The 24,962-nt window shown below is 51.3% G+C and overlaps 11 protein-coding genes across 11 annotated transcripts; 5 read left to right on the top strand and 6 right to left on the bottom strand.

Annotated features, from left to right (window-relative positions):
- Positions 1 to 114: 114 nt before the first annotated feature.
- COCMIDRAFT_4850 (uncharacterized protein) lies at positions 115 to 1,202 on the bottom strand (the record flags this gene model as incomplete). The annotated part of the gene is made up of 2 exons (XM_007689258.1): positions 115 to 500; positions 608 to 1,202. The coding sequence occupies 2 exons, from the start codon at positions 1,200 to 1,202 to the stop codon at positions 115 to 117; spliced, it is 981 nt and encodes a 326-aa protein (XP_007687448.1).
- Positions 1,203 to 1,968: 766 nt separating this feature from the next.
- On the bottom strand, positions 1,969 to 3,911 carry COCMIDRAFT_25882 (uncharacterized protein; the record flags this gene model as incomplete). The annotated part of the gene is made up of 2 exons (XM_007689269.1): positions 1,969 to 3,680; positions 3,728 to 3,911. The coding sequence occupies 2 exons, from the start codon at positions 3,909 to 3,911 to the stop codon at positions 1,969 to 1,971; spliced, it is 1,896 nt and encodes a 631-aa protein (XP_007687459.1).
- A 933-nt stretch (positions 3,912 to 4,844) lies between these two features.
- COCMIDRAFT_4848 (uncharacterized protein) lies at positions 4,845 to 8,050 on the top strand (the record flags this gene model as incomplete). Its single annotated transcript, XM_007689257.1, has 2 exons — positions 4,845 to 7,061; positions 7,109 to 8,050. The coding sequence occupies 2 exons, from the start codon at positions 4,845 to 4,847 to the stop codon at positions 8,048 to 8,050; spliced, it is 3,159 nt and encodes a 1,052-aa protein (XP_007687447.1).
- A 1,017-nt stretch (positions 8,051 to 9,067) lies between these two features.
- COCMIDRAFT_36307 (uncharacterized protein) lies at positions 9,068 to 9,693 on the bottom strand (the record flags this gene model as incomplete). Its single annotated transcript, XM_007689280.1, has 3 exons — positions 9,068 to 9,122; positions 9,240 to 9,433; positions 9,682 to 9,693. 3 exons carry the CDS (start codon positions 9,691 to 9,693, stop codon positions 9,068 to 9,070), a joined length of 261 nt encoding a protein of 86 aa, XP_007687470.1.
- Positions 9,694 to 10,798: 1,105 nt separating this feature from the next.
- COCMIDRAFT_25880 (uncharacterized protein) lies at positions 10,799 to 11,675 on the top strand (the record flags this gene model as incomplete). Its single annotated transcript, XM_007689268.1, has 2 exons — positions 10,799 to 10,983; positions 11,042 to 11,675. The coding sequence occupies 2 exons, from the start codon at positions 10,799 to 10,801 to the stop codon at positions 11,673 to 11,675; spliced, it is 819 nt and encodes a 272-aa protein (XP_007687458.1).
- Positions 11,676 to 13,000: 1,325 nt separating this feature from the next.
- On the bottom strand, positions 13,001 to 14,653 carry COCMIDRAFT_4846 (uncharacterized protein; the record flags this gene model as incomplete). The annotated part of the gene is made up of 6 exons (XM_007689256.1): positions 13,001 to 13,084; positions 13,140 to 13,572; positions 13,624 to 13,685; positions 13,733 to 13,882; positions 13,939 to 14,014; positions 14,067 to 14,653. The coding sequence occupies 6 exons, from the start codon at positions 14,651 to 14,653 to the stop codon at positions 13,001 to 13,003; spliced, it is 1,392 nt and encodes a 463-aa protein (XP_007687446.1).
- Positions 14,654 to 15,292: 639 nt separating this feature from the next.
- COCMIDRAFT_94025 (uncharacterized protein) lies at positions 15,293 to 16,055 on the top strand (the record flags this gene model as incomplete). The annotated part of the gene is made up of 4 exons (XM_007689289.1): positions 15,293 to 15,355; positions 15,434 to 15,607; positions 15,667 to 15,843; positions 15,897 to 16,055. The coding sequence occupies 4 exons, from the start codon at positions 15,293 to 15,295 to the stop codon at positions 16,053 to 16,055; spliced, it is 573 nt and encodes a 190-aa protein (XP_007687479.1).
- A 299-nt stretch (positions 16,056 to 16,354) lies between these two features.
- Positions 16,355 to 17,464, bottom strand: COCMIDRAFT_36303 (uncharacterized protein; the record flags this gene model as incomplete). The annotated part of the gene is made up of 3 exons (XM_007689279.1): positions 16,355 to 16,511; positions 16,564 to 17,031; positions 17,121 to 17,464. The coding sequence occupies 3 exons, from the start codon at positions 17,462 to 17,464 to the stop codon at positions 16,355 to 16,357; spliced, it is 969 nt and encodes a 322-aa protein (XP_007687469.1).
- Positions 17,465 to 18,358: 894 nt separating this feature from the next.
- COCMIDRAFT_93926 (uncharacterized protein) lies at positions 18,359 to 20,210 on the top strand (the record flags this gene model as incomplete). The annotated part of the gene is made up of 3 exons (XM_007689288.1): positions 18,359 to 18,413; positions 18,464 to 18,964; positions 19,006 to 20,210. The coding sequence occupies 3 exons, from the start codon at positions 18,359 to 18,361 to the stop codon at positions 20,208 to 20,210; spliced, it is 1,761 nt and encodes a 586-aa protein (XP_007687478.1).
- Positions 20,211 to 20,496: 286 nt separating this feature from the next.
- Positions 20,497 to 23,133, bottom strand: COCMIDRAFT_25875 (uncharacterized protein; the record flags this gene model as incomplete). The annotated part of the gene is made up of 4 exons (XM_007689267.1): positions 20,497 to 20,794; positions 20,850 to 22,419; positions 22,474 to 23,058; positions 23,109 to 23,133. The coding sequence occupies 4 exons, from the start codon at positions 23,131 to 23,133 to the stop codon at positions 20,497 to 20,499; spliced, it is 2,478 nt and encodes an 825-aa protein (XP_007687457.1).
- A 1,339-nt stretch (positions 23,134 to 24,472) lies between these two features.
- COCMIDRAFT_4841 (uncharacterized protein) lies at positions 24,473 to 24,789 on the top strand (the record flags this gene model as incomplete). Its single annotated transcript, XM_007689255.1, has 2 exons — positions 24,473 to 24,516; positions 24,570 to 24,789. 2 exons carry the CDS (start codon positions 24,473 to 24,475, stop codon positions 24,787 to 24,789), a joined length of 264 nt encoding a protein of 87 aa, XP_007687445.1.
- Positions 24,790 to 24,962: the final 173 nt, after the last annotated feature.

Below are 24,962 nucleotides of genomic sequence, written 5' to 3'. Positions count from 1 at the left end.
CTTTTGTATTCGATATCCCGAGGTTTTTCCAATTCCATCATCGCTTCTATCACGATTCCTTGAACGCCAAAGTGACTATGCTTTAACCTCACACTGCTTGAGACTTTCCTTCCATCATGCCTCAGGTCTAACCTTCCCTCTCCTCTCCCTCATACCCTCCACCCTCTTCCGATCTTCCTCAAACCTCCTCTTCAACTCGCCCTCTGCCTTTTTCCTCCTCTCACGATTCTGGAACCTATAGAAATCATCCGTAGCCCGATGGTTCCTCTTGCGCTCATCTAACTCAGCCTTCTTCTTCTCTGCCTCTTCCAGCCTAGCAGGCCCAACACGCCCTCCACGGACAACAGCCACGAAACCATCTTCATCGGGTACAGACCGCGCCGTCTTGCGAAGTCGATTCCGCATCGTTTCCAGGGCGTTGAATTGCGACAGGTAAGCATTTAAGCTTGACTGAAGAAGGGAAGGCGGTGGGTACATGAGATTATTATGCGACTTGTAGCCTGCGCATTCTTGTTAGCTCACTCTCTCTCTCTCTTCAAATAAACCACCACTACCCATCTCTCCAAACAACGAAAAAAAAATTGAAATGAAATATAGAACAACTTACGTTCCACTCCCACACCCCCCTCCTCCCCCTTCCACACCACTTCCACCCCCTCCTTAACAACCTTCTGCACCCCCCTCATGGCGCCCCTCGCACTCTTCCCATCCACAAACACCACAACCCCCGCACTCCCACTCCTGCGTATCCCACTACTCCAAAGCGGCGGTAACGCACTCTCCGCATCCTCCACCACCCCTTCCGCCACGATATCCTTATCATCCCCCCTCTTCCTCTTCTTACTCTTCACACCCCCAGCACCAGCATCGGCACCCTCGCTCTTCCACCGCTTATGCATCGGTTCCGCAGGGACGGAAGCGTCGAACTCGACGCGCTCGACCATTGAGCCGCCCAAGTTCTCGGAGAACAAGGCGCGCAGAGAAGTTTCAGAGGCGTCGATGGGGAGGTTGGCGATGAAGAGGCTGCGGTCTGAGGACGGGGTTGGGACGGTGGGCGTGTGCGGTTTGATGTACATGTAGTGGCGTGCTGTGGTGCATTGGTCGGGAAGGCCTGGAAGCGAAGCCAGGGTGAGGGGGAGAACGGTGAAGTCTGCGACGGTTTTTGGGGGCGGTTTGGGGGTTTTGGTGGGTTGGGGCGACATGCTGGGTTGGTGGTGATGGGGTTTGCGCTGGTTGGTGAAGGGATGAAATTGGAGGTTTGTGGGGTGGTGGGAATTCGAGTAATTATTGGCCAGAGCGCAGGCACTGCTAGTCTAGGCGCTGAGGCTGGAATGTGTGAGAGTGTCCGCAGTTGCGCTGTGGAGGTGTTCACATGTATGCGCTCGAAGTGGTAGAGTTGGTGCTGGTGGACCTTCTGCGCTCACGAAATTTTGGCAGGGTTGGCACGGATGCTTTTCTAGCTCCGTCACCAGCGCTGCGAGGCTGACTACTAGCTTTGTAGACAAGTGCATTTGTGAGCACAATGACGAATCATCTTGATATTAACGCAATAATTGGTAAGAAGATCAAATGATAATCTACTTCTTTGCTAGGCTAAGAATTACAGATTTTATAACGGGACGCTCTATGCAAGCGAACCGTAACAGAAAAAAATGTGGATATCAATAAAGTCATGAGGCGTAAAAGACAGAAAATAATGATACCCTCAGCGTGAAGAGCGAGTCCAGGTTCCGAAGTGGTACCGTGATTCACTCTGACTGCACAAGCAGGGAGCAGTCGTCAAATGCGTGACTGTCGAACTGAGATGGCAGGGGCAGGAGCATGCAATAGATACCATCAGACCAAGCTTCTACAGCAGTGTAATTCGGGTATAGGTAACAATGCCGCTATGCAGCCGAGAATAGAAAAACCAAAGAGCTGCAAGTCAATATCGTGACCAAGTCTTGAAACCATAGAAATGTGACTGCTTCAGTTGAAGCCACCCGGAATGCTCTTGATAGGAGATTCTGGGGGCGAATGAAGAGCCTCATCATCTGTCTTGTTGTGTTCTGGCGACGGTTCGTGAGAGTATTTGGGCTTAAGTCGGTTGCCAATCTGTTCGAGCCTGCTGTCCTCTACAGAAGACAAAGATGAAGTCGAGTCTCCGCGCATGAGGGAAGGAGTTGAATCCGGGCTGTGCTTTGGGATAGTCGGAGAAGGCATGGCCGATGTCGTGTTCAGTGATCCATCCGAATTGGTCGACATACGGTTGCGGAAGGGATTCCTGGCTGGCAGGGCCGGGGCAACGGGCTTCGCCACTTGGACGACGCGTGCACGAATTGCTTGCGGGGCCGGTGCCTGATGGATCTCGTGAACAACTGGCTCCTCTTCGAAATCATCATCATCGTCATCATCCTCGTCCTCGTCATCTTTCTTAAGATCTACATTATCATGTGATACTTCCTTCCGGGGAGAGCCGCTCGATTTGTCATCAACAGCCTTGCTTGATTCAGGCTGTGCTTGAGGTTGTGGTTCAGGAGCTGTGGGAGTAGCCTCTTCGGGCTTCTTTTCGGCGCTCGTTGGTCGTGGCGGGGTGGGGTGTTCGATGGTCGTCTCGGGTATCTCTATCGTAGGAGTAGCAGGTGTGGGTGCGACGCTTGTTCGTGGTGGGAGTTTCGGGGCTGGTTTCTTGATGGTCGGAGGGGGTGGTGGCAGATCGTCGGTCTGCGTGCTCATGTCGACCGTTGGTGCCCGAGGCTCGAATACGCTGCTGATGTTGCTCATTCGCCAGCTCGACGGTCGGCTCCCGGCAAAGCTCGACCGGTCCGTACTCCGACGATACGTGGAGTTTCTGAAGGTGTTATAGATAGGACTCGTCGGGCTGGGCTTGAATTCGAATTGCTCGCTTGATGGTCGGCTGTGTGTTCCTGCTTCCCTGATCTCCAGACCGGCTTCTTGTAGCGCAAGCACACCAAATGGATCGGGATCAACAGCGTCCGGGATACCAAAAGTCTTCTCTTCCGGGCCTGTGATCTCAAAGTCACCAGGCGGAGCTTCATCTGGAATCAAAGACTCATCGACATCGGTATCGCCTTGGGCTGATTTGAGTGTCTCCAGCAGTCTTCTTGTCTCTTGGGGTACGTGCCGCGCTTTTCCAGCCAATATGTCCTTCACCCCTATGCGCTCGCCGTAAAAACGCTCATTCTCGTCAGTGCGTTCAATAACAATGGTTCCGTCGAGTTGAAGGCCGGCATAGAATCCTCGTGACTTGATGTAGGTGAAGAGGGGGGACTGGCGCTTGTGAATCTCGGTATCCAGCATGGCCCCAACGCCAGCTGGGCCAGCGACGGCGCTGATTTCCCCACCCAAGGTGCATCGCACTGACTGAAAAGCGTCCAGTGCCTTGTCTGAATTGATGACAATGACACAGTCGTAGATGTCCACGCCTAAAAGAAAGCCCACACCGACTGTGTGCATCATGATGCCAGAGGGCGGTGACCATGTGCCGTCCTCTTTTCGCGCAACAAGTATACCGGCTCCTCCGGATCCAGAGACCCAAAAGCCTGTCCGCATGGTTGTGAAGATGCAGAGACCTTTTGCATTTTGTATGACCTTGGAAGGGATCTTCTTGAGCACTTTCTGCTTGCCTTGGGGCACATTGGCGGTGGCGGGCTGGTCTTCTTCCTCGTAGAAGCCATCCTCTGTAACGGGGTCAGTGGCTGCGGGTAGACATGTAGCGGTGACATACTGCAGAAACTCTTGAGAATGCGCGCAGCCTTGTCTGACTCAATGTCGAGCGTCGTGGGCCAGAATGCCTCTGCGCCGACTCTGTTGGACAGGCGGTTGACGGGAGCGCCGAGTTTGTCGACCCAGTTATAGACCTTGTCGAAGCCGGCCTTGGACTGGGTTTTCGTCTTGGACCACAGGGCCATGTTGGCGGGCTGACTACGTCACAGGCTGGCCGGGTGCTAGAGGTGGGTTCGAGTGTAACTACACATGGATGCAAAGCATGGAAGCGGGATGGGATGGCTCGAGGGAAAAGCAAAGAGGAAGGTCAAGAGGCGGAAGCGTCGGGAATACGTGGTAGACCAGCAGGCGACGACCGTTTTTCAGTTGCGCGGTACGTCAGCCGATGCAGGTAGTGGCGCTGCTGTAGGATCGGGTACTTGTGTTTAATAATGCCCTGGGCAGTCTCTCGCAGGTGACTAACCCCTGCACCTTACGACTCGGACAAACTCTTAGGTGCCGTCATCAGATATTGATTTACCAGATGCAGCGGGTCGTCGAGGCGACTCCAAGACGGCTGCTGCACACGACTAGGAGGGGACATGCACGTCGCCTGATTCGTTGAGGGGGCTGGGTCCTGGGGACTAGCCACTCGTTAGAGCGGAGCCAGGAACGAGTGCGAGCACAATAACACGATGAGCGAGAGGTAGAGGCCCCGTCCCGATAGGGTTTGGGCACACATGCGGCGTGAATCAGTTGCACGTGGCCCATGGATGGTCGGTCTGCCTTCTGCTCCCGTCGTCGTCTGATACGGGCTCAGCAGACCTCGGCGGAGAAACAGTCCCGCCGGCCGCCGAGCTGGCAACGCGCCAAGACCGGGCCGGATCAGGCGCGTCGCTCCGAAGCTCACCAAAGTTTATGTTTTGCGACCGCGACCACGGGCTGGACAAGGGACAAACGTATATCTCAACTTCACTTGTTGCGCCCTGCTGACGCGCATATGCTGCGAATTCTGTGACACTGAAATCACCTCGCCCAGAGTGCCACGGGCATTGTTGCTTGCACACTACTAAGTCGGTCCACTGCCCTACTAGCCTGTCCGACGCCTGGGGCCGCAGAGCAGCACACCACCACCTGCAATGTTTCGTGTCCCATCTCCCACTCCACCTTCCACGCCCGGCCGCGACTACGACAGCTACCCCGAGCCTCCTCCATCCACAACCCCAGCTGGCCATCCGCCCGGCATGAACAACGGCTTGTTTGGATCCTCGCGGCCAGCCTTCAACCCCAACCACTACGATTTCGGCGCTACTTCATTGTTTGGAAGCTCACCGCCCAAGCATGACCTGCTCGAGGGTGTTGGGTCGGGCGCAATGGGCACCTCGACTGTAGGCCGACCCCATGTCCAGCGAGGACGTCCCACCAACTCGAGCCAGTTTCGCCCAGTCAATGGCGCGCCAAACAGACATGCTCAGAGCACAAATGATGAGGACGACTACACCGATGAGGATGAAGAAGAGTACGACGACGAAATGGATGAGGAAGAGGGCTCTGAAGAGGAAGAAGAACACTACTCGCCACAACGGCGCAACAAGACACAGAACAGGTTCGCCCAGTCGACAGTATCAAGGACGAGCGCAAACGACGTGGAGCCGGGGCCTACCTTGGTTCGGCCAGGCGCAAAGCAAACTCAGTTCGACCTCCTTGCGCTTGCAAAGGGCCTTACGTCGGACGCCGGTCGATCGCGTCTTCGCGAACCCGACCATCTGATACTCGACACGGAGCTGTTGGTCGAGAAAGTGTATGAATCGCTGCAGTCGGACTCGCCAGAGAAAAGAACCGAGGTGGTTGGCTCTGTCGCTCACGAGTTGATAGCAGCATGGCGAGCCGCGTCCAAGTCGACCTCCCGAACCAACACAGACAGTGTAATGGAGCTGTCGCAGACCACACAACTGGCAGCTCTTTTGCTAACTCTACATCACCCTCCCCAAGTTGGACTAGACCAGCGAACCTCTGCCTTGTCCTTGGTACCAGCGCGACCTGAATCGAAACAATACACGCCAATCCCGAAAGCCTTGCTCGACTGGCTGAATAGCACATTCGATGGCGGCTCTGAGGTGACTGAGGTTTTGAAACAGACTGGCGGATATTCGAGACATCCTTCTTTCTGGGAGGTTGTGCATGTCACCATTGCCCGAGGAAAATTCGCACAAACTTTACAGCTGCTCCAGGGCGCGCAGCTTGAACACGCCGAAACAGCCGACCATGACGGGCTGGGACGGGCTGGATACACTGGGACGCATCTGCAATTTGCAAACCACGCACTTCGTCAAGCCATTGACCTTTTGCGTGAGTGCCCTGCTATCGCATCAGAAGATTGGGACATCAAAGGACATGATTGGACCATTTTCCGTCAACGTGTTCAACAAACCTCTGTTGGCTTGGAAGAGTTTGCCGAAGGCGAAAGTGTGAGCCGTCACTCGATATCGCAGCCCTTCCAAGCGGCCCACTTCGGCATTTCGCAAAGTCAAGCAAGCTTCCAACTCAGCGTAGCAAGCCGGAAAGCAGAAAGCAAAGTACCATGGTCTGTCTATGAGAACCTGGAAAGGATGTATCAGCTCTTGCTCGGTAACGAGGAGGAGATTCTTACCTTGTCGGCAGATTGGATTGAAGCGACAGTTGGTCTGACCATCTGGTGGAACGGAGAAGAAGATGATCTTGCGCAAGGCAGTCTGGCAGCCAGCCGTCGTTCCCTGATGCGGTCACAACGGGTTCGCCCTGTAGATGTGACGCCTGTCAAAGCCTACTCTCAACGCCTTTCTGCTGCGCTTGCGGCGGTCATACAAAATAGCGACGAGGATTTCAGCATAAACTCCGTAGACCACTTCGAGGTGGGCCTAGCATGCGTACTAGACGACAACGCAGAAGGCGCGCTCCAGATTCTCCAGGGCTGGTCTCTCACAATCGCTTCAGCAGTGGCCGAGATTGCCAGCGCGGGAGAGTGGTTCAAGGGCGCAAAGGGCTTGTTGGATCAATTTGATCAAGATGACCTGATGGTTCTGAGCTATACCGAACAACAGCAGCCAAAGGGTGTGACAAAGGACGACTTGCTCGTTACCTACTCGGACCTGTTGGCATCCAAGGGACAAATTACAGGCAAAGAAGGTCAGGAATCTAAAGAGGGATGGGAGCTGGCTGTGCAGGTCCTAGGAAGACTGGATGATACCATAGCAGCAAATGAGCGTATCGAGCGGATACTCAATGACCTACCTCTTGAGTCGTCAAGTCGAGTGGACAAGATCACTCAACTGTGTCACAACCTGGGTCTTTCACAACATGCAGTCACCATTGCTCAGGTACGTCATCACTTTGGACCCTTTCTTGTTGATGCTGACCATGATAGAAATATGCCGACCATCTCCGCACAAATACCGAGAGCTACGGCGACACTCTCCTCTACTATGCCCGTGCTCACGATGCATCAAGAATCCAAGAAGTTCTTCGCGTGCTAGTTGCTCACTGCCTGGTCAAATCAATGGCGTACCCTCCTCTGGACGAACTGGACGAATCCCTCAGCTCACTAATTACCTCTCCCAAGCAAGCTCTGACCAAGCTTGCCAATACAGACTCTGAAGCCGCATCATTGCTCTCCAACCACCTCAGTGGCTACGCAACGATCCGCAAGTACTACGACCTACGTGACGAAGAGGTACTTTTGAAGAATTGCCAGAAACCAGCACATCGGCCCATGGCTCGGAAACGGGCTGCTGCCAATTCACTCATGGTCATCATCGCCAGTGCAGCGTCGAGCATCCGGGGAGGATTGTACGATCCAGAGATTGAGACTGTGGTCCCCGTCGATGTCTTGCTACCGCTTCTAGGCGAGGCGCTGATTTTCGTGAACCAGCCCAAACGCACTCTGACTCTTCGCCATCTCTACGATCTTCTCGCTGCCGTCGAGGACTTGGATACTGCCCCCAGTATGATCCGAGCGCAGTGCGAGGAAGTGCTAAACACTACCTTGCTATCCGCACACGACGCCAACTCTTCGCCACAAATACCGAACCCACACAACTTCCTCACGAAATCTACATCCAACGTGACCACTGCTTCGAGCCAGTACTCGATTATTGGTTCGGCAGACTTTGGCTCCACAGACGGCCAAAGCGCCGAAGGCTCCACCGTGTTGGTCAAGGGTGGGCATGTCGACGACAGCAAGCGCGGCTGGGACTGGCGCAAAGGCTTTCCCCAGGGCGCAAAGAGCGACGACATCATTGCTGTGCTGCGAGTTGGTGTAGCACGGGAGATTGGAAGAGCGTTTGCCGAAGGCGAAGTCACTGCTTGAAATCTTCATGGTGACAAAGCAAGTGTTTTGAGTAGGAGGATTTTGATACCACGACTGCACGCGTAGTTTATATTACCCGTTCGGAACGAAAGATGCGCGCCTTGGTTTTTTTTCTAAATCTTGCATAAGGAAACTTGGGAGTAGGGAAAGCGCTTGTCATGCACTTGTGGAGGTGTATTGGAAATCAAAGTAATGAAATTAGCGTTTGAAGAGCATCGGATGTCTTGCCTCCTCTTGTGCCGTGAAGTGAAGCATGTTTGTTCGTCCTTGGTGAAGTCGTTATTGGTATGGACACGTATAGGTAAGTGGAATGATGAGAAATGGTGATCACTCTTTTTTTTGGTATGGTGTTGTTTACCCCTAGTACACTGACTACTTGTACCTTTTGTTATCCTTAGCAGATTGTCTCTCAATGTGTAAATTGTAGTGTAATTTCGCTGTAGTAAAACTATTTAGAATCTACAATATATGTGCTGTACTTACCAGTTGACCAAAGACGACAACATTCATCTAATTTTAACTAGAACATATAAGGCTTGTCAAATTGTCCAATTAGGCCCAGAGTTATGAGAGGGGGGGGGGGATGTGCGTTTCCCAATATTAAGAAGTTAGCATCGAATAACGCGATCTGAGAATCGGATATATTGCGCAATACTGTTGTAATTTGAATCGAATTCTAGGAGACTGTGTGCCGCGAGGACGAGTGAAGAAAGTCGCATATAATCGAAGGGTGCCTAGTGGAAGGTTCCAAAAATCACGAATGTTGTATCAAGCTATTCGCAAATCATCTCATAAAAAGCGAGCATGTTGTCGAATTGAGACAGGACAGCTTCCCCCCCCCCCAAAAAAGAGTTCGGTTCTTTTTCCATGGAGCAGTAGTGGTATGGGAGTGACGCACCGGCTATTTGGGGTAGCACAGGCCTAACTCCCCGGCAATGAATATTGGCCGAAAGGACCATCAGTCCAAGCCGTCGTCCTGTATCGGACGGCAAGTGTTTCAGTAGAAGATGATTTACATCATTTGGATGGATAGTAGCTAACATGCAAGCCCCAGATATGGTGCACCACATTTCTACACCCTTTTCAGACTAGGGGCATAGATATGTGGTACGGTGTTGATCTAATGTTGGGGGAAAACGGATCTTTCGGCAAGCCCATTACCAGAGTTCGAGCAGGTGGCGCTAGATACTTTTCACAACGAAGAGGGTGTAGGGGCGAGCCAATAGGATGAGTGTGGAAAGCCCGAGACAGGCACCACTCAAAGAAGGCTAGGATATGTGGATAAAGAAAGGATGAATGCACAGGGAGAGCCCGATGGCGACAGAGGCTGTGTATGGAATCTGTGGCGAGTAAAGGTTGCGAGGATCTGTTACTCGGGCTGCTCTGTACATTTCTCAATGCAGATTTACAGCGAAGCGTCTAGTAGCATTTAAGATGCATGCAGTTGCAGTGGAAACCGATGTCGATTCAACGGTGTTGACAGAACCTTAGCATCACCCAGCAAGCCAGGGCTGATTCGGAAAAGCGTCAAAAAATGGTATCATGGCCGCTACTCATGAGACGGGCGCAGTCCTCCAAGTAAAGCACAGCTAAGTATGTAAGGGTGCGAAACGGTTGGGTTGCAGACTGGCGTCCGAGGCCATGCCGGAAGGGGATGTAAGTGGTAACGTGATTTTTTGTCGCGGTCGCGTTGAGGGGCGGACTGGCGCGTGAAAGCCAGGCCGGTGCGCGCCCTGAAATCTACCCCTCTCGCCCAAGGCTCAACGATCAGCGATGCATATTGCCGCGACATTAGGCACCATTTGATGAATGTTAGCATTGGTTTGTCTGGCAGCGAATTGTATCGTTGCGCGGAACCGGATGAGTGCCTTATTCCATGCTTGTTAGGTGAGGCCGACGCGACTTTTGCCCCCCAGGGGAACGGCAGACCGCATGTGGGTTAGACATAGGACGAGCAGCCACGCCTCCTTGCTGGGTATGTATGCGTAGGTGGGAGCGATGAACCGACGGTGGCTACTGCGCGGTATCGGCTGCGTTTGCTTTTCGCAAAGTTTCCTGGGTAGCCTGGCCATAGCGCGAGCTGTGCCATGAAAAGGATGCTGGCTTCGGCGAAGGACACGACAAGGGATTCGCCGACTCGACTGCTCGGTGGATCTGCCCATTGGCGACAGGAGGATGAAAAGGATGAAAAAGCATGGAGGAAGATGTCGCAAGTAGGTGTAGGAGTAAGCATCCTCGAGCTCTAAGCGATGTCTCTGTTGCAGCTCGAGCTGCTCATTGCAGCAGAAGCATGGGCAGTGCCAGGCTAGCGCAATCAGCTCTTTGTCCCGCCCTTGTTTCACAACCTTGGCCAAGTGCTACCCGGCCCCGGTCCAAGGCTTCGCCGTCCGCTGAGGGCTGACTCTTAATGCCCCAAAAAGGGAAAGGCGCTGCATGTGATACCGCGACACCGTACCGACGCGTTTTAGTCATAGTTGACGCGTCCAATCCGCGTCGCACCTCAACCTCACCCCGGCAGAGGGCCCGATAGTGGCCTCCTGTGAGGAGTCAGGTATATATACATGGCTGCATCGCTCGCTACTTGGCCTGCTATCGCCTGCTGTGCCCGACTAATCAGCTGCCTGAGGAACTGCATCTTCGATTGGCTTGCCAGTCCAGATTCCCACATCTGCTGCCTACTAACTGTATCTATAAGTATCCACGACATCTACTCATCAAAAGCCTTGCCTTCAGTACCATCTGTAAAACATGTTCTCATCATCCAACCGTACACGATACCAGGAAGGTAGCTTCTCCAAACATCGAGCAAGCAAGTCAAAGTCGTCCAAGAAGAACCCTTCCTTCAAGGACTCGCCCAGAAGAGTAGAGAAATTAGCACAGCAAGCACAGGCATCCTCAGCGCAACCTAGTCCGACATCTCCATCTCTAGGAAGGTGAGTCTACCCTTCCAAAGTCCCTTCTCCGACAGTCTTACTAACAGCACTTCCCCAGTGCAATTGTCACCATATCCGTCGGCCGCGAACAGCGCCTCTTCGCCGCCCACGAAGACGTCCTCTCCCACTCGCCCTGGTTCCAATCCCTCTGCTCCGGCCAGTTCTTCCAAACAACAACCAACAAGCGCATCGACCTTCCCGACGAAGAACCCGAAGTCTTCTCCTCCATCCTCGAGTACCTCTACAAAGGCGACTACTACCCCCGCGTCGAGTACGACAAGAAGCGCAACAGCTGGAACCTCGAGGATGCCGGCGCCGGCGCAAACAACCCAAATGAAGCCGTTATCCAGTCGTCCGTCGGCCCCATCTTGAAAGATACCATAATCTATTGCCAGGCGGACAAGTACGGGCTTCAGGAACTGAAGAAGCTGGCGCTGAAGAAGCAAGGCTTGCAATCTGGGATCCAGTGCTCGACTATCCTTACGTCGGCACGGTATGCGTATGCGAATACGCCTGATAACGATTCCAAGCTGCGTGCGCATTACCTTGCGCTTATCATCCGTGCGCGCCACACGTTCAAGCGCAGTGGCACCATGCAGAATGAGATGGAGAGTGGTGGCAAGCTCTTCTTCGACCTGTTCGTCGCCATGGTCAATCATATGGATGATTTGTCTGGCAAGCCGGCGTACTAGCGCCGTCGCAAATGCCTTGCGTACTCGATCGTGTGGTCGGCTTCGCATGACCGCCATGGAGCAACGACTCACTGACCATTTGTATCTCCTTTCTTCTACTCTTCATGTACATATTCCCTTCCCCCGATCAGCTCTCAGCTACGTCTTCCCAGTATCGGTCCTTCTCCATCATTCTTTCCTACTGTTTGTCGCTTATGCAAGGCGTTCCTGGACTCTCTTTCTTCTTCTCTCCTTTCTTTTATCTCGTTGCATTGCTTCGATCGTATTCCACTGTTGTACTACTACATTCTTCCTCTTCCTCACTTTGGCGTTTTGCGCATCTGGCCGCTACTAGAATGGAATGGGACGGGCAGACAACCAAAGAAATTGCAGAACAGTGCTTGATGCACCAAGGCATATATATGTGTTTGGGGGGGGGGGGGGGGGGGGGGTTTTTTTCCCTTGAAAGATCGCATTCTTCGTTGCGATCCAGTAATATCCATTTATTGACACTTGTTTTTTCCTTCTGTTGAGCTGTACTGCTTTCGCGTGGGAGGCTGTTACCAGATTGTATCACCGGTCTGATCTCTTCTATCTTAGAGATATTTGCGATGGACTCTAAACGATGGCTATTTGGTATTATGAGAAATTGATGGGGTTCGCTGAATACATTGCAATTGCTAGTATATCTGAATGTCTCTGTGGGGTGTGTGTATGTGTGTGTCATGCGCCTGCTAGCTGTGCAAAGTTTCGTTCCTTCCTCGACGTACTGGCTTGTTAAGCGCAAAGTGGTTGTGACAAATGCACTCAATGTGGACTCTGCGCTACAACACAAACATGTTCGGTGTAGAAGAAGAAGAAGAAGAAGAAGAAGAAGAAGAAGAAGAAGAAGAAGAAGAAGAAGAAGAAAGGATGTGTAAGGGAACAAAAAGCGCGAGAAGTGGGACTGGAAATGTGATTTCAGCTCACGAGGGCTGCGTGGGCATGTTTGCTGGAGAGATGGAAGGAACAATAGAGCTGAAATACCATTGGCTCACCACAAATGGCCCGTACGTCTAACAGTCAATAGTCATACAGGTGGTAGTAATGATTAAAAGGGATGTAGCTAGCACCATAACCTGGCTATGATGCTGTTTGAATTTTCTCTATTTTCATCGTCTTACCAAAACTCTGTGTATGCACCATTCACCTGTGCAACGTACCCAAGACGCATGCCATTGTGCACATGCACAGTGCTAACGATATGCCCCAATCATATTCCCCCAAAGCCAAGAATCCTGTTGAGGTGGTGTGGTGACTCTACTCACTGTGTACGCAAGGCAGCAGGCCCAAGTAAAGTTTAGGCATCAGACCCCTGTCCCGGGGAATGCTCCCTTCTTGTTCATCACTACTATTCCATGGTCGCGCGAAATATAGCCTTTCATCAGACCCTATGAAACCTGTCAGCCAAACCTTGATCGGTACAATCGCTGCGTTGGTACATACCTTGTAGATTTGGTTCGCCAATAGGCACTCCACCTCATCGTCCTCCACCACTTGGCCGCTGCCTTCACCTGCGGTCCCCATTCGGAGTGCGGCTACGAAATGCGCTAGTGGTATGCGCGACTTGCGTATCCTATCCTTCTCCGTCTGTCCTTCCTTGAGATCGTCGAAGCCGGCGGCAAGGTATACCTTTCGGAGAAGATTGCGCAGGGCAATATCGCGACTTCGTTCTAAAGTAAGGAATATGCGCTGCTTGACAAACTCGGGCTCGCCCTCCGCAAGGGCTCTGTCGAAGCCCGTAAGATCTCCGCGTTTTATACATGATACGAGAGGCCCGAAGGTGCGCTGTAGATGTGGGGCTTCTGCGAGAAGACTCATTGTCGGAATCTTGTGCTGGGTGATGAGACGACAAGGAATCAAGTAGGTGAGTATCAGACTGGAGCAGTCAGATTTTGGCACGCATCCTGTTATTGATTGTGACACTTACGATTTGTTATGTTGCGAACGCGAATAGCAGGACTCCCATGCTTGCTGCAAACTACTCTCTGCCTACCAGATATTAGAGAGACCTTCATTATATCGCCTTTTGGTAATACCTTGGTATAGTCCTCCTGCAGGAATGAGAGTACCCCGAGATAGTACTTGTATGTTACTCTATGGGCCCGTGGGTATAGCTCGAATGTAGGTAGGTCGGACTGTGCTTCGATCGATCGCACCACGTTCTTGGATAGACTGATGGCTTTCAACTAGAATTTTTTTTTCGTCAGCGGTTGCTAAGAACCAGTTATTGACGAGTTCTTACCTTGAAGTATGTCTTGAACTGGAGATTGGCTATGCAGTACACACCCCATTTACGGGACTCGGACATGTCCGGGTTTCTGGCACATTGTAAGACAACCACTCAAACATAGCAATAGAGATATGGCACACCTATCACCAAGGCATAGCGCAAAGATCCTGTTGAAGACTCGAGCAGCCTCTTCAAGCTTCGGGTTCTGAGGACCAGTGCTCACGATATCGTCTGAAAACTCCGCGCTTGCAGTTGCTGATTTCGACTTGGCCAACTCTTCGTCTGCTTTGATAGCTATCTTCCTAAGATGATTCGCAGTGAAATACAGCGTAAAGATGGCCCACGGTGGCAGTAGCCCAGCCGATATATGCTTGATAAAGCTGCTGGTCAAGTATTTCCAAGCGTCATACACTGCCACGAATTGGCGCTCGTCGAGCTTGTCCTGGTTCGCAGCCTCGTCCGCCCTTATAATCTCCCTGACAGCGCGCCAATAAGCAGCAATGATATCAACCCAAGCACCGCTCTCTTTGTTGGTCATGCGCGCGCTCTTGTTGTGTTTGAGCGCATAGCGAATATCGCCCTCGATCTTATCTGCGTTAGATGCACGGTAGAATTCATACAGCCGCCCAGGATCATGCGCAGGCGCAACTGGGCTGAGAAAGTCTGCGACGGGCTGCGCCAATCCTGTGGCGTATGCCTCATGGAAAGGTTCGAGTGCGGCTTGCATGGTTGGGGCTGGAACTGTGGCTACGGCTGGGACTGCTGCAGCTAGAGATGGGGTTTTGGAGAGTCTCAGCAGTATTGGCGGCCTCCGGTGGTGTTTTCAACCATTAGACATGTCGTGTTTGTGCCCGTGCCGGAAGCTGAGCTGTTTGATGTTCTGACGATTGCGGATGCTAGTAGTGTCGGTGTTTGGGCGGTGGGTTCGCCGATGCAGCTCGCACCTGGCTGCCAAGTCGTGGCGGCTCCTCTTCTCGGCTAGCGCCCACAAGCGACCTCGAATTCGACAGGCCGGCCACAATTCGCGATAGACGACCTGAACTTCTCACCCCAAGGTACTAACCACAGCACAATTACGGTCAGTCCATATTACCTCCTCTCACGAATTCTGCTTGCTAATACATCACAGATGGGTAAGCACTCTCTTTCGAATTCCTGCGCATCACCCTCTCGCACAGCAATTGCAGCCGATGGAGTTTTCGCACAAACCCGCGACACGCACCGAAAAGCCTGGGACGGCACATCGAACATGACGAACGGATAGGAGAGGTGATGAGATGCTGCATAGGCCTCTTCATATTTGCTTGTTGGATTAAAGGCGTCAAGCAACCGTGATGATGGCCTTGGATGAAAATTGAGAACCTGCATGCGACTACTTGGATTCTCCCGGCCGCATCTCAATCGCCCTAGCACGACCGACCTCCGCTGCGTATCACTGCTGCAATTGCTGGACAGAGACTACGATTTTTTTTGTAGCAGTACTGACGATGCATCAGCTCGCTTCCAGGAATACCAGATCATCGGGCGCCATCTGCCTTCCGAGGCCAACCCTGCGCCAAAGATCTACCGTATGCGCATCTTTGCGCCCAACGAGGTCGTCGCCAAGTCACGGTTCTGGTACTTCCTTGGCAAGCTCCGCAAGATCAAGAAGGCCAACGGTGAGATCGTTTCCGTAAACCAGGTACGCCGCAATCACACACAAACACACAGCCCGGCGCACTGAGGCTAACCCGCGTCCAGATCCACGAGAAGAAGCCCCAGAAGGTCAAGAACTTCGGTATCTGGATCAAGTACGACTCGCGCTCCGGCACCCACAACATGTACAAGGAGTACCGTGAGATGTCCCGTGTCGCCGCCGTCGAGGCTCTCTACCAGGACATGGCTGCCCGTCACCGAACGCGCTTCAGGTCCGTTCAGGTATGACTATCCTTAGACCATAATCTGCAACACCAAACTCACACTTTGTCTAGATCCTCAAGGTTGTTGAGGTTGAGAAGGCCGATGACCTCCGCCGACCATACATCAAGCAGCTCCTCACCAAGAACCTCAAGTTCCCGCTGCCCCACCGCATCAACAAGAAGGCGGGCAAGAAGGTCTTCGCTGCCCACCGCCCATCCACTTTCTTCTAAGCGTGTTTCTTATTACGGAGTGCGGTCTGGATGGGAAGGATTGTTATGGGTTTCCCTCGGTTATGCATACTTCACGAAAAGAAGTACACTAGGAACGAATGAAAATCCCTGATACCTCCGTTCGAGTCATCGAGACGCGTGATGCTACACAGGGTGCTGGCCAGGGTTCCGCAAATAGGACAAGTCTCAGACTACCAAAAAAGGGTACGGTACGAGCTGGACGATAGACAATGAACTCATGAAATTGCGAGTCAACATGTGGTACAGCATGCGCCTTTGCTTTATCCTTTGACATGCAATTAGATTTTTGATCCTCCTGTCGGTGCCACTTTTGGTCTTCCTAATGTATCCACAGGTATCCACCATGGGTACCCAGTGACCTTCATCTTATCCATTGATCCACTGAACTTTGCGGGTCGCTTCTCCATGAAAGACTTGACACCTTCAGCATTATCCCTATTCACCATCAGCTTGTTGATATTGAATTCCCCATGTTGTATAGACTTACGGCGACCCAAACAACTCGAAGATGATCCTACTGTCCAATAAATGCTGTCCTTCAGGACTTCCACGATCCCTGTACATCAACTCCTTCATTAGATACGTACTAACACCGCTCGTGTTCCCAGCTACTTCCTCAGCCATTTCAAGCGCCCTCGGCAGTACCTGTTCAGGCTTCTCGCAAACTTCTGCAAAAAGGCCATCCCAGACTTTGTGCGTGGCCAAATACGTGCTGCCTGTAGTAACGACCTGCATCGCACGGGAGTGCCCAATTAGCCTAGGCAGATAGAAGGAAGAAGCGGCCTCCATGATGAGTCCACGACGCGCAAACACAAATCCTATCTTCGCTGTTGATGACGCGATACGAATGTTCATGGGCAACGTCATGGTAATGCCGACGCCTACAGCGGAACCCTGAATCGCAGCTATGCTTGGTTTCCGGCAGTGATGTATAGCAAGCGCGACGCGTCCGCCTCTATCCACATAGTATTAGCCCTAATTCGACACCCCAATACGCAGTCACTTGAAGGAAAGAGTCATGAAAAAGAAAGAGATATAATGTACCCATCCCTATGCTCCGCCACACCCTCCGCTCCCTCCGCATCTACACCTTCACCAAACCCATCATCCAGATCCGCACCCGCACAAAAAATCCGTCCGTGGCCTGTCACAACGATGCATCTTACACGTTCGTCTACGTCGAACATGGCGTATGCGGATTCCAACTCTGATTGCATGGTGTCGGTGAAAGCATTGTGGTTTTGCGGGCGGTAGAGTGTGAGGATGACGATGGAGGCGTCTTTAGTATGGTGCTGGGTGCGGATTTGGGTGAAAGGGAGGTCATTGTAGGAAGTGGGGAGCTGGATGTCGGGTCTGTGGCGGGGAGATTGTTTGGGCTGTCTGGACATGTTGGGTGATGAGATATGGTGTGTATTGGGAGTGGTAGCGATAAGAAAGGAGAAGCGGGAATAGAACTAGACTGGACTTTTATTGTTTCTTCAAGGATGAGAGGTTACAAGATTTGCTGGGTTGATGTGCTTGTGATGTTGCATCGATTTAATCTATGTATAGTCGAAGGATGCGGGAGAGATGCGGGAGAGATGCGGGGAGGACGAAGGGCCGAGGTTCGAATGGAGCTTCGATGTCAGCGCGTGTGCAGTAAGTTTGTAGCTTGGATCAAGTTTGGTAGACTAAGAGTGAGTATGAATAGCAAACACACTAGGTTTGCCATCATGGGTTTCTGTATTCTGGTGTCTGGTAAAGCTAGGCGGAGAAGGTCTCTATGTTTCCTTACGAAGTATGCACTGATGTGTTGTATCTTGTCACGTGACATGGGTGCTGGTCGAGGTATTCGTGTACACACAACAAGGCCCGATGCTTTATAACTTATCTGATGATAGAAATGTACTTGAATCATAATATAAATTACATAAGATATATCAATGATGAATATAATTCCTTCCATAATTATAGGTGGCATCACCCGGCACAAATAATGGTTCCTTAGCCGTGTGGGTTGCGCCTTCCTTTAGCTAGTAGATCTCAGATATTACAGGAGCGAACGCCATAGAGAATTCTTAACACCGTGTTTAACGATCCATATTTGCGTAAGCATTTATCCCAATCTATTTCGAAGACGCAGTGCAAACAAGGTGAAATGTCTTGGCACGAACATTGATGAATGAAGCACAGACCGCGGAACCACTGCCAGCTCGTCGCGAACTCCCCGCATCGCGACTCTGCAACCTTAGACTCAATATGTAGTTCCCAGTAACATCAGGTAGTGCAGCCTAGATCCTGCAATGCCGACGCGCGCAATCAAGGCCATTTTCTATACGCGATTCCACCATGAAAAGGGTACGCATCTCTGGAGATTTTTTGGGGACCTGCTCTAATTCCGCTTCAAGGGAACCGCGTACTCCACCAAGTCCCTCCGGGAGCCATAATACCCTCTACCCTACCCTCCGCCTTGACCACACCACTGTTTCCCTTCTCCTCTGTCACCCAATATCTCATACCCACACAGCAGTTCTGCGACCGCCTGCTCACCTTCTGCGTAAATCACCAGCGCGTTATTGGCTATCCAGTCTGCATACGAGAAGGTAAATACAGTAGGAATGAATTTATCTTCAACTTTGCTATTGTGATTGGCGAGAATGAACGCGACTGGGCGTGCTATGGGGAAGTGGCGCGAAAGCTGGGACGGCTGCTAAGGGGATTAGAAGAACAGGGTGGATTTCTGAGCAAAGAAGAGGTTGGTGTCTGGGACGATGATGGAGGTACTATCGATGCAGGCCTAGACAATGGTGTTTGTGGATTTGGAGTAGGTGGTGGAAGCAAAGTGTATGCGCTGTGCGAAATGGTACTGGAGGATCTGAATAACTATGCCGAATGCATGATACCAATTGGTAGGTCATTTGTGCCCATGAAAAACATTGTGTTGATCAAGTGCTAGACGACTCCAACACGATCAACTTGAAGTTGTTTCCTACACGGCCCCCTCCTCCACCTATCCTCGCCCATCAAGTCCCATTACTCACAATCTCCCTATCAAGTCTACAGCAACCCGTATCCTCGGATCTTACATTGAACCGGATCCTCCCATACATCAACGGTATCAACTCAATAGCGCACATTGCACAGCTTGCCGACACTGATCTCTCATTGACACGGAAAGCGATTCAGCATTTGGTCTACTATGGATGTTTGGTGTTGCTGGATATTTTCAGCTTTGGGGCAATCTATGCACCGACAGCAGAGATTGGTGGTTTCATTGTAGACGCAGAGGTTAAGGACGAATGTATGCGCTATGTCAGGGTGCCGAGAATGAAGCTGGGCCCTAACGCGAAATCCGTCTGGATGGATAGTGAGTCTACAGATATGAGCCAAGACGGGCGCAATTCCATCTCTTCTTCTTCTGCATCACAGCTTAGCGAGGCGGTAGGGTCTACGCTCAAGATTTCGGAATTCGATGCCCACATTTCAGCACATAAGAAAGGGGAAGAAGAAGAAAAAGCTATTCAGACCAGCCATGAGACCCTGATAACACTCTACACTTCGCTACGCCAGGGCCTAACGCTAAAGAACTGGGTACTGGAGAATTTGGACCTCCTCTCTGGCATCGATGTGCGCCGTCTTATCACCTTTGGCGTCATCAAGGGCTTCCTCTACCGCGTGCACAAGTACGCAATCGCAACCTCGTCTACTCTCCCACCCGCACCCCCGACCAGCCTGCAAACAAGCACAGCCACTTCTCTCGCCAACCTCCGCGACTCGGACACCACCACCATCCGCGGCACCGACCGTATCCACCACGCTTCTCAGCCTAGTATCCACCACCAACATCACCCGTCCTTTTCTATTCACAAACCCAGCATCGCATCCATCACGCCTCAGACCCTCCAGCAGCAGCAGCAGCAGCAATCGAGTCTGCACCACCTTGGCGCACCCAAAACCGAGGAAAGTCACCACCAGCTCCTGCACAATAGCGGCATAATCGATGAGCGTGACACGAGTGGCCTGCCTTTACTCAGGTTTCTAGATGGCATGCATTGCTTTGATGAGATTTGTACCGACTTGGGACTTGCGGAGCGTGTGGTTGAGGGCAAGATAAGGGGGATGGGTGATGGGGCGGGTGTTGTCGTGCATAGATAGTGCGAGTATCAGTACTTTGTTTAATGTGCAGGGAATTGGATAGTTCATGTTTTATCTAGATGCATATTTGTAGGATTGTTTATCTTCTCAGTGAGGAGGGCTGTTGATGAGTAGTAACCGGCGGACCAGTAGTCAGATGGGTGACCACTAGCGAACCCCTACTATTGAATTTTTGATGTTTCACCCCCTCCCTTTCTCGTACTTGACTTTGGTGTAAAAAGACATAATTCAAGAGGTATAGAAACGACCCAGGTTTGTGACGTTTTATTTCTACAGGTAATCATGCCTATCTACTCCAGTAAAATACCAGGCTTTCAAGTGCCGCATCCAGATCCAATCCTTCGATTAGACGTCCTCCTAATCTCTTCTGTAAAAATATCCACGCCTCTCGCCTCAGCTCCTCGCTCTCTGAATTGCCAGCTTCGCTCAATGTGTCGAGAAGAGCGCTTAGACTTGACTGGACACGCGCAACAAATAAGTCCGCGACTGGATTGTGCGCCTGTGCGAGGCCCTGCCAGATATCCAGCGTTTTACGGAAGCAGTGCCTATTTGTGTTTTTTTGAGTGTTAGGATTATGTGTTGGACTATGTAGGTCGTAGTTTACGCTCCCTGGATTGAGGGAAAGTTGGGAGAACGTACTCTGCTTCTGTGGGATTATAACCAGAAAACGCCTTGTTGGCAAACATTGTACCGACTTTATGCCACGAGTCAGCGGTGACGGGGTGTTTCTGACCAAGGTGCTTTGCATAAAGGGCCAGGACCCTTGTGTGCAACTGCATGGCCTCGTCATAGCGCTGATTCTTGAGCATCCAGTTGCCGAGCGTGTAGTCGACTGCTTCGGGGGCCGTGTTTGGATGTAACTGCGCTTGATCCAGCATTTCCTTTGCTTCTGTTAGCTTGTTGCCCCATAGGTAGCAATTTGCGAGATTCTGCATGAGATTGCCAATGCTGCATTCCTTGTCCATGCCGAGGTCTTTGCAGTGTTGTATGGCGGTCTTGTGGTATACTTCTGCTTCTTCGAAGCGCTCGACTGCCGTATGTGTGATACCCAGGTTGGACAGAATACGAATGTATAGCGTCGTCTTGAGAAGACAGGGCTTGTGCACTGCGGCTTTTCTGATATGAGTGTGCGACTGTACAATCTCCTCCAGAGCCTGTAGTTGGCGACTTGTTTCGCAACATAGGCGACCGTGGGCAAAGTATACGAGAGCCAGTATCTCGTCGTCTGGATGCTGGATTTTGAGCAGTAGTTCCTGGATGTGGGCGAAGGCTTGATCGCCCAGGCCGTACTGTGCGGATTCGAAGCCGTAATTGAGGATCTTGGTCATGATTTCCAGGAGCAACGCTGCATCATCGTTGGTGATGATGTCCTTGCAGCGGTCGTATATGCTGCGCACGTGGCTGAGTACCTTTTCCACGGCTGTCCAATGGCTGGGATTTCTGATCATCAACAGGTCAATCTCTGGTGAGAACCTATGGAGCAGATGAATGGAAAAATTTAACGTGTGCTGCAGACGCGAAACATTCTTGTGCATCTTTTCGAATGTCGTCTTTGACACTAGACGATGCATGCTGAAGCTATTGGTATGATGATCATGTTCAATCAACGATTGGCTCATGAGATGACCTCGCGCAGCTACAATACGTAGCGGGTTATCCAGTACCTCTGCATGAGCATGGGGTACATTTGTTATACAGAAGAGCTCTGCGGGAATCGAGTCCGGATCAAGCAGTGACATAGTGTCAAGAATGATGCGGCTGTCCTCGGACAAGATGCGTGAAGACAATTCCCAGACATCGGAAACAGTCTTTTCATGCTTTAACGCACCAGGAGGCTTGTAGTCATCAATAAACCCAGGGAATTTCTCGTAGAGCTGTTTGAAATGCGAGGGCGAACAATTCAAATGCGTGATATATGCGCCAACTTGCCGGAGCGCAAGTGGTAGTCCACCGAAGAACCGAGTTAACCATAAAATGGCTTCTTCGTCTTCAGCTGATGGTGGCCTATCGCTGGGTATCATTGAGTGTAGGAATTTGGAGCCTTCATCACCAGTGAATGACTTGACAGGAAGCGCGTGTTGTGCCAAGTAATCTTGCGTGAAAGGGTTTCGACTCGTTATGATGATGGAGCCGTATGTAGAGGCAGGACAAAAGTCCATGAGAATTGAGGGGTCGTCGGCGTTGTCAAATACCATTAGGAATGCGTTTGCTAAGTAATTTCTATTAGCGATTTCTTAGCCACGATCAAAAGACTCGTACTGACAAAGATTATTGATCCAATGTAATACAACATCTCGCGCTTCGTTTTCGCTAGTATCTTGGTTTAATTGTCGTGCGATGTAGATGAACTGTGTCGCTAGTTTGCGCCGAGAATCCGCATAAAGCCAAAGGATGACTTGGTACTCGTTGGTGTCGAAGTGACGATACATGTACTCTCTTGCAATGGAAGATTTTCCGCACCCTCCTAGCCCATGTAAAACCACGCTCCGCATCTTTCGGGGACTATATGCTTGAGTTTGATCCAGGTAGCGATCTAGTTTAGATAGATGCTCGTCTCTGCCGAAGAAACCGTTCCTTCTCGGGCAATTCTGCAAAAAGCGAAACGGCAGAGTAACATTCATGTTAGCTGTTGGAGACACCATGCTCTTGATATATTGTAGGATGTTGTCACTTCGCATCTTTGCCTCTTCATCTCGCTTTTCGACTTCTTCTGCTGTTTTCTTCGCTGCTTCGAAGCCCGCGGTGACAATTTCTCGGTCTAGCCATCCAGTATTGTCTTTAATCTTGGTCTCGCATTGTGTAAATAGAGCTTCTTGACTAGGGGTAAACAGCACCTTAATCGCATTTACTGAACGAAACGTTAGCTGATGCTCCGTGATCTCTCTGCATCGGACTCACAGCATGCCGGCCTCCGAAAGAACATTATAGCTTCGACTATGAATGTTACAAACTCCAAACAAGTCCTTCTTAGAGATCTAGCAAGATGTAAATAGTCTTTGGTAGGAAATAATTTCGTCCAGCGATCAAACAGGAGAAGGTAGTGTGTAAGAGACTCGATCTGACGAAGAACGTTTTGATGCAGAGCCATGGTGCGAAGAGAGGCCTAAATCCCGAGTCAGATTCTAGGCTATTGTATGAGATGCCTCAGGCAGAAAATTGGTGGAGAGAGGTGCTTTACAGATAGTAATACGCGTATTCCACCCCATACGATCCCTACCGCAAAGGACCCACTGCTACCGGCCACGACATCACAGGCTTTCCCAAACGACAGCACCTGTTCGGCGATCGGACTCATACGTTCGAGAAAGCGGTGGAAAAGACCCTTCTCGTACTTTTTGCGCAGAGGTTCAAATATTCTTGCCAGGTCGTCATCGTCCAGTGATGTGCCCGATGGCACAGGGCTGCAGAGAGCACGGTCTTTTGGTTTGAGCTTTGTGATCTTCTCTTGTAGTGCATCTCGCCAGATTTGATCAGTGGCACTAGGAATTGTTGTGTGAGCATGGGCAATGAAGCTGTTCACTGCCCTAACCGAGCTAGGGGCGTCGACGGAGGGATTTCCCGTGGACGTTTTGCCAGACTTCAGCGGGCAAGCTGCTGGTTTCGCCATGAAAAATGATTTGGTAGAAAAGGTAGCATATTTGGAGTTAAAACGATAGGGCAGGCTAGAGTAAAGGCTGAGATTTCAAGAGTAATGATGTATGACTATCTTCCTAGATGCTTCACGTATGCCACTCCATTCCGCGATGTCTCGCTTGCCTCACACCCAAAAAAGATTTCAATGAGGCTGAATGCTTATCGTATTTCTATGGCAGGCGAAAGTTGGACCGTGCTCATATGAGGTGGTGTAGATCCCGCCAAGGTGAATAGAAGCACCCGACTCACCAGCGGCTTACTGGCCAACAGAAGGCAAAGACTATTCCTAGCCAATTAGCGGGCACAGATGCCCTGCTCTAGAGAATTTACGTGTGTAATACTCTTGCGGCCTGGCTCCACACAGTACTAGAGCAGTTGCCTTCTTGTCTGTCCCAGCCCCACCTCTTCCTTGTCCTCACCAATGATCAGACCGGTGGTCGGCTGCAGCGCCTATCAGTTTTACCGCTGAAGGAGTCGAACATGCATATTGGGCTGCGGGGTTACCTCTTAAATTTGAGTGGTGTTGGCGTGCATAAATATAGCGTGGCTCGCACCAACCTCATTCAACCAGTCTCAGATATCTTCCCAGCACTGTCATCATAACTTGCTACATTGTACGATACAACATCATGTCACTTGTGTCTGTAGTTCGCACCGCCGCGGTTATTGTAAAGTGGGTTACTCGACCTGTGCTCCCACCTACAATTGGGCACTGACGCGAAACAGGCCGCAGGCTCAGGCGTTACTTGTGGTATCACGGGCACCCGAAAAGGCTCAGCCCTGGAGGGCGTTTTGGCCGCCCAAGGCTGAGGATTACACGGCCGCAGAAAAGGCGGAGATGCCTTGGCTGACATGGAAATATGACCCAACAAAACCTACCGATCGTCCCTGGAGGGAGTGGATGCTAGAGAATCAGAAGACAGTTGCACGACGTGGCGGGCTTTAGGCGTTCTAACTACCATCGAGAGGCTGGCTTGGGCTCTACATAGCGCTACGCACAAATAAGACGCTGGTGAGATGTTTCAATGCTAGTTGTTCTTACAGAACCGAACGCAAATGACGTGTAGTAACCGAAAACTCCTTGACGTCGAACATTTCCGTGTGTCATTTCCACCGCCT

The sequence above is a fragment of the Bipolaris oryzae genome (genome assembly GCF_000523455.1).
Source record: "Bipolaris oryzae ATCC 44560 unplaced genomic scaffold scaffold_55, whole genome shotgun sequence".
NCBI classification, from domain to species: Eukaryota; Fungi; Ascomycota; class Dothideomycetes; order Pleosporales; family Pleosporaceae; genus Bipolaris; species Bipolaris oryzae.
The sequence above is the reverse complement of the archived record's forward strand: the minus strand, read 5'-3'. Positions and strand labels throughout refer to the sequence as shown.